At 29.4% G+C, this 7,502-nt stretch overlaps 2 protein-coding genes across 2 annotated transcripts; one reads left to right on the top strand and one right to left on the bottom strand.

Moving 5' to 3' along the window:
- Positions 1-1,971: 1,971 nt before the first annotated feature.
- On the top strand, positions 1,972-2,298 carry LOC108564837 (neuropeptide-like 4). The gene is made up of 2 exons (XM_017923995.1): positions 1,972-1,999; positions 2,051-2,298. The coding sequence occupies exons 1-2, from the start codon at positions 1,988-1,990 to the stop codon at positions 2,288-2,290; spliced, it is 252 nt and encodes an 83-aa protein (XP_017779484.1). The 5' UTR covers positions 1,972-1,987; the 3' UTR covers positions 2,291-2,298.
- A 707-nt stretch (positions 2,299-3,005) lies between these two features.
- Positions 3,006-3,325, bottom strand: LOC108564836 (cuticle protein 16.5-like; the record flags this gene model as incomplete). The annotated part of the gene is made up of 1 exon (XM_017923994.1): positions 3,006-3,325. A coding segment is annotated over one exon (285 nt), but the record flags the coding sequence as incomplete, so codon positions are not given.
- Positions 3,326-7,502: the final 4,177 nt, after the last annotated feature.

Below are 7,502 nucleotides of genomic sequence, written 5' to 3'. Positions count from 1 at the left end.
GAAACGTTATAAAACCTATAAAATATTTAATTATTTAAAGTGTTTTCGATTTTTATATTCTTAACATGTATGTAATAAGTAATAATACTCAAATGAATAGTATTTTTATTTTTTCATATTACTCATTCGATATTTATTTTATTTGAGTATGAAAATGATTCTATTCCGTAAATAAATATAACAATAACTAACAATTGAAGCACATTATTTAATAACTTTTTAAATTAATTTTTATTGAGTCAAATTTAAATAAAATTACCAACAATAAATGGATATTTCAAACTGGTAATTTTTATATAATTAATACTTTTCCAACTTGTAATAAAGTTTCAAAATTCATTGAAATATTTATTATATCGATTTTCAGAGATTTTTACTAAGCTTCAAATAATTTCTTTTTGATAATTAGAAGTTATATATAAATCATATTATAATTATCTTATTTTTTTTTGCCTGAAATAAATCGTCATATTAACTAATATTTATTAATATTATTATACTATAGTTTTTATTTGTTTTGTAATTTTACTTACAAATATTTTGAGATCATTAAAATACACATTAAGCTCGCTTAACGAGTTTAATCCGTTCCAAAATTTCCGGATTTTTACTCGTATAGTGAAACACATTCAAAAATACATATATGTGTACACAAGTTTTAAAAATGATGTAGCAGGCACGCAATCCGTGACTTCTCTTCTCATCATCACTCATTATACGAAACGTCTCTCTTTAAGCGAGTCATTTTTCTTACAATTCATTTTGCTCGTTAAGCGAGGTTCCACTGTAAAAGAAAATAATCGTTAAATTAGTGTAGTGTGTAGCTTTCCTAATTATTTTGTATTTTTATATATTTACTACATCTTAATTTTGAAAAATTAACATTACATTTTTGTGTTCTTATAATTTTTATGTAATTTTAGCTATTTTTAATTCACACAAAGTAGAAGTTAAAACATAAAATGAAATTAGAGAAATAAATTGAAAAACTAAAGTTGTTTATCAATTTGTTAAAGTCTAATGATATTTCATGTCAAATTTCAAGAAGATCAATAATAATGGATACGAGAAAATGCAAGATTAGCACTAAATTTGTTTTGACATTGGGATATTCGGATTTCGACGTCTATGCAAATTTCATCCAAGAATCATCCATATGGAGTGAATGCATCATCCCTTGTGACTATTTCCAAGTGGTTTCAAACTATTTCCAATTTGAATTGATTTATTAATATTAACTTTATATGATGATATAATAATTAATCTTCTTGTTTTCGTAAATGATCTCATTCAATTTGCATTTTCTACTTGAAATAACACGATTAATTTAGGCGAAATGTCAATTTTATTTGCATACTAAATTTGCAGTAAAAAAGATGCATTCGATCATAATTAAAATCGTAACACACATTCAATAACCGATGGAATGATTAATTTCCGAACATTCAACAAAGCGAAATAAATGAACAGGATTACATTTGCAAGGCCTTTATTTATTGCCCAGTTTATAAATATTGTAAAAATGTGAATTACGCTTGAAAAATCGTTTTTTTCAGTTGAAATACCACTTTTGAGGAAATAGAGACAAAAAGAAAAGATCGAGCGAGACCAAGAGCCATCGATCCCACAAAAAGAAACAATTCACGTTTGCTTTGCGCTCGTTCTTATAGATTTATAAAAAGAAAAGTAAAAACGTAATGTATGTGTTTATTATGTAGTCGCGCGTGATACAGACGCAACTTTTGCGTTTTGTTCTTGTAACGCGCTTGACAATTTCGTCCAATCGCCGAGGTCACGTCCGCATCCAAAAATAAAAACAAGCAGAAGAGAAACGATATCAGAGCAAGAAGCAAACAACGAACAAGTGTAAAAACTTGTAATCCCACCAGGTAATGAGAGTGACTAATTGTAACGAGTATATAAAGCGTGTCTACTGATTCGGAAGATATCATTTTGATTTTCGTAGTCAAAGCAACCACAAACAACCATGTTTAAATTCGTAAGTTGTGACATATCTTTTTAAATGTTTGACGTTTAAATGACTTTTTAGGTTGTATTCGCCGCTCTTTTGGCCGTCGCCTTGGCAACTCCTGAACCAAAACCAGGTGTTTTAGCTTACACAGCGCCATTGGCTTACTCGGCTGCTTACGGATCGCCTAATGCTTACGCCGCTCCTTACGCTTACGCTGCCGGAGGATACGCCGCACCGTACGCTTACAACGCTTACTCTTCCTATCCAGCTTACCCAGCATACTCCGGTTACTCCGCTCCGATCGTCAAGTATTATTAATTTGAAGATACTCCCATCACCGTGATTCGAAACATTGGCTATATGATTTTGTTTATGTTTTAATAAATGAAAAGAAATTACAACAATTCCATATTTTATTTTTCTCTAATATTCTCCAAAGTTATTTATACTTCATTTACAATAAATAGAGATTAAGTTTAAAATTAAAAAAAAACTGTAAAATTATATTATAAACTTATCAATTGAAGCATTTTCCATCAAGTAACTAGAGATTTAATTAAAAATCTTATTAAAAGTGCACTTAAGTTCATAAATAACCATTTATAAAAAAAATATATCAAAATTGACTTAATATTAATATAAACTATAGTTTATTCTATCAGAAAATTGAAAATAAGTAAACAAATATGTATAAACAATAACTTTTTTTAAATTCATTATATTCAGACATTTTTTAACATTGAAATAAAAAGAAAGTAATATAACTTAAAGTATGTACAGACTGGCTAATTGATCTATCTAGTCTTCTGGTTATAATTTGACCAGAATCAAAATAATGCAATAGTAATAATTTAGAGTTAATCTTATATGATTTTGTGACATAAATCATGTTTTCATAAGATTTCTGCGTTTAATAAATGCAAATTAGATAATGTTTTGCAAAAATAATATATCTATAAGGGAATGATTAAAAACAAACAATTTACAATGTTTTTTATAAGTAAATTTTATTCTTTAGAAGTCATGAGCCGAAAACAAGTTTTGTCTTTGAAAATACGTTAAAGGTATTTAGTAGTATTTGACGATTGGGGCGGTGTAAGCTGGGTAAGCAGAGTAGGCGGCTGGATGAGCAGCGTAGGCGGCTGGATGAGCAGCGTAGGCGGCTGGATGGGCAGAGTAGGCAACCTGGTGACCGGAGTAAGCAAGTGGGGCGGCATATCCTCCGGCGTAAGCGTATGGAGAAGCGTAGGCAGCCTTCACAACAGGGGCGGTGTAAGCGGCCGAGTAAGCCAATGGCGAAGTGTAAGCCAATGGGGAGGCTACGACTGGGGCGGCGGCCAATACGCCTGGTTTGGTTCAGGGGCGGCGAAGCTTACGGCCAAAAGGGCGGCGAATACAACCTAATAATCAACAAACAAACAAAATTAATTTAAAGTTCGCAATATTTCTTATTAATAGACAACTTACGTATTTGAACATGTTTGGTTGGATGTGTATTTGTCTGCGGTTAGAATCAAACTACGAATTGTGACTTGGATACGTTGGGTTTTTATACGAACAGAATTCGTTTACTGTTAGCAATGTTATTACAGCATGTGCTTTTTTTTATTGTAAGTGAGGAGGTTGCGCCTATTTCTGAAGAGTGGGATCATGTTTTGACAAAACGCGACCTCGACTTTGAGAGTTTGTGAACAAACGAACAACGGATTCAATTATTTTTACTAGATTGATTATTCTCATATTAATGAAATAATTTAATCTCAACCGAAAATTTTCATCGAAATCTATAAACTAAATGTCCAAATCAATTTGTTTTATACTATATATAATAAGTTACATTTCTTTAAAACAACAACAACTTCTTTTTTATGTGTAACTATAACAAAATCTTTAATAAGACTGAATACAGTCTATACAATATATATAATTTATAGAATTGATCAAGTAATGTTTTCTAAAAATTTCATTTGTTTATTTTTTGTTTCCAACCAAATATTGCACTAAACTGACATAACGTCAACATAAAAATGGCGGTAAAACAAAATAGCATCGCTTATTTTATGGCAACCTACAATTACTTAATCAAAATAAACGATTCGGTTCTACATAATAAATCTTTTATCCGATCTTTACTTACAAACTATAAATATAAGTTTTATAACAGAAGCATATTATTTTTAAATTAACTTATTTAAAGCAGTTGGTAACAATAATATTATAAATAAATGATAAAATCTAAATCCAGTCTATATAATATGTATTGTGTATCAATAGTCAATTCAATCTCCGAAGTAATATAAAAAAATAATACATTTCATTACAAAAGATTGTATTAAACTGACATAATGTCAATATAATAGCAGCTAAATAAGAATAGTAACACTTCTTTTATGACAACCAATAATTACTTAATCAGATAAACGATTCTATTTTGAATAATTTAAAAACAAGTTTTTTTAATCCAATCATTGGTTATTATCTATAATTATAAGTTTCATAGAACAAAGAGTATTGAAAACTAATTTAAAAATGCCGCTATTAAAATTTACTGTATTATATTATGTTTTTTTATTCCGAATTAAAATTCTGAACTATTTGCGTACGAAAAATGTGATACGATTATGATAATTGTAAATTTATGTAAATTCAAAGAAATGTTTTTATTGAATTTATTTTTTGTATTTGATTCATCAGATGCAAAAGCGTTTGATTTACATATAAAAGTTTTGACGTATTTACACACATCTTTTTGTTTTGTTTTGTTTTGTATTCGAAACAGGAAAATCAATTAGCATTCACGCAGAAACATAACTGAAAATGTAGGAATAATGCAAGACAAAAATACGTTTGTTCTTCGATCTCTCTTTTTCCTTTAGTTTTCGTTTCTTTTCTTTTTAGTTCGCGGATCTTGCAAGACCAGACGCGTTCTGTCAAAACTTTATTAACTCCCACTCTTCATTGCAACGTCCCCAAAAGTCAATAATTGTGTAGTATAAATACTCGTTGAATGATTAATGCAATTCGTAGTTTGATTCTAAACGCAGTCAAATAACAATATCAATATGTTCAAATACGTAAGTGTTGTAATTTGTTAATTACAATTTGATCTATAATTTGTTTTATATTTTCAGGTCGTATTCGCTGCCCTTTTGGCCGTAAGCTTCGCCGCCCCTGATCCAAAACCAGGTGTATTGGCCGCCGCCCCAGTCGTAGCCTCCCCATTGGCTTACACTTCGCCATTGGCTTACTCGGCCGCTTAACCGCCCCTGTTGTGAAGGCTGCCTACGCTTCTCCATACGCTTACGCCGGAGGATATGCCGCCCCACTTGCTTACTCCGGTCACCAGGTTGCCTACTCTGCCCATCCAGCCGCCTACTCTGCTTACCCAGCTTACACCGCCCCAATCGTCAAATACTACTAAATGCATTTTGCACATTCAGACAGACAAAACGTTTTTTCGGCTCATGACTTTTAAAGAATAAAATTATTTATTGTCTATATACTATATAGTGTTTATTACATACACTTTTTCTTAATAAATTTAAAACTTGTTACTTAAATAAAATAGTCTTCAACACATTTAAAAATAATTTCAATACTAAACATTTGAAATTCTAATTTAATCGAAAAAAACTAAACAAAATTGTATGTATTTTTATATTTTCTCTTTATAAAGTTTATTAAAAAAATATATTACATATTACTTTCTTTAGAAATGTTGTTTGTAACTTAGATTTTAGTTAAATGAATTAGAAAAAGAATAAATATTTACTTAAATTGTTGCACTAATCGTTGATATATTAATTTTCATTTGTAAACTTTTAAAAATCTCAACCTAAATTCAGATCTCATCATTTTTTATTCATGAATATCTGTGAAAAACTGTAACAAAATATCTTTAACATTTTACAAATTTTAGTAATTAAATATTACCTTTACCAAAATACTTACAATTATAGACGATCCGTTAGTTTCAATTCTAAATACTTAAATTGTAAAAATAATAACTTCTTATTCATAAATTTCTATTAGAAAATGTACATATAAAGTGAAACCTCGCTTAACAAGTTCTAAAATTTTCGAATTTTTACTCGTATATTCGTTTTCCCATATAAACTAATGTAAATTATGATAATCCCGGAGAGAAAAAAAAGTATAACTCGGTCTTGATTTTTAATGATTATGCTTTTCATATCTATGGTTCTTTTTATTCTCTAACATTTTATTGGGAGATAAGCAAGTGCTATTAAATTTTGCACAAAAAAAAACACAAATAACATGTCTGAACACAAGTTTGGAAAATTTGTAATCAGAAACAACACTAAGATCCAACTAGTATGACCACTAACACTAGGAACTGTTATCCAATTCACACACGGTCAAGTGAGTTTATATTTGATTATATTACTTGTATCCGCTTGAAAGAAAGATGACAAAAAAAAATCGAAGATGGTTAATATATTCAAAAATACATATAATATGTAAAAAATGTAGCAAGCACGAAATCCGGAACTTTTCTTCTCATCGTCACTCGTTATGCGAAACGTTGTTCGTTAAGAGAGTTTTTTTCTTACAATTCATTTTGCTCGTTAAGCGAGGTTCCACAGTATAAATTTATATTTATTTACTAATTTTTATTAGGTCGAAAAGCTAACAACATTATTTTGTTGTTAAATACATATTATAAGGGCTTTTATATACTTCATTCATCATTTAAAATCGCCATGCGCTCACAAAATTAACTATGCTATACTTATTATACAAAGATACCATGGAAAATATCATTCAAGTAAAACCGGAAATATCAAGTATGAAAATATACGTATTGAATTATATTTTGTTGTAAATTTAACGTTATTTTCAAGTTTAACAGATCTTTGTAATAGTTACGACTAATTAGAATAATTAACTATATTAACCAAAAACGTGTTATAACATTTGATAAATTAAAATATAATTAGAATAATTAATGATTAAATACAGAACAATTTCGGTCTTTACGTCTTTGGTTTATGGTTTTCACTTCACTCACCCCATCCCAGCTAGTACCTGGTTATTCCAGGATAAGATAAGAGTGCTACCCAAAAGGGCCTTCGGCTGCTGGTTAATTTATTCCTCGTTAGGTGCAAATAATTGAAGTTGCGTTGAAGTTCTACCAACAGTGAACCATGCCAACGTTAAAAAAATATCTATACAATACACGCACGTGCAATATGTAAATATAAATAAATAAACAAAAAATAAATAAAAATATAAATTAATAAAAAATTTGTTTTTATAATAACTTCAAAAATGATCTAAATCCAGACAATGTTCATTGATTATTCTCCCATTACGTGTATGATCCATCCAATCGTAATTTACAGGGAAATGAGATAAGACAAAAGGTTTCAAAGTTTTATTATCGCAAAGTAAACATTTGAAACAATTACCGTAGGAACCGATTGGTTCCGAATTCAACCGATTTTGGCCGAACAATCTTCTTCTCTCCACCAGTGTAACAGTCCCATACCAACTGTTTTGTCGTATT

Source organism: Nicrophorus vespilloides, unplaced genomic scaffold (assembly GCF_001412225.1).
Source record: "Nicrophorus vespilloides isolate i.1.1-1 unplaced genomic scaffold, Nicve_v1.0, whole genome shotgun sequence".
Lineage (NCBI taxonomy): Eukaryota > Metazoa > Arthropoda > Insecta > Coleoptera > Silphidae > Nicrophorus > Nicrophorus vespilloides.
Note: the sequence above shows the minus strand (reverse complement) of the source record. Positions and strands in the feature narration are given on the sequence as shown.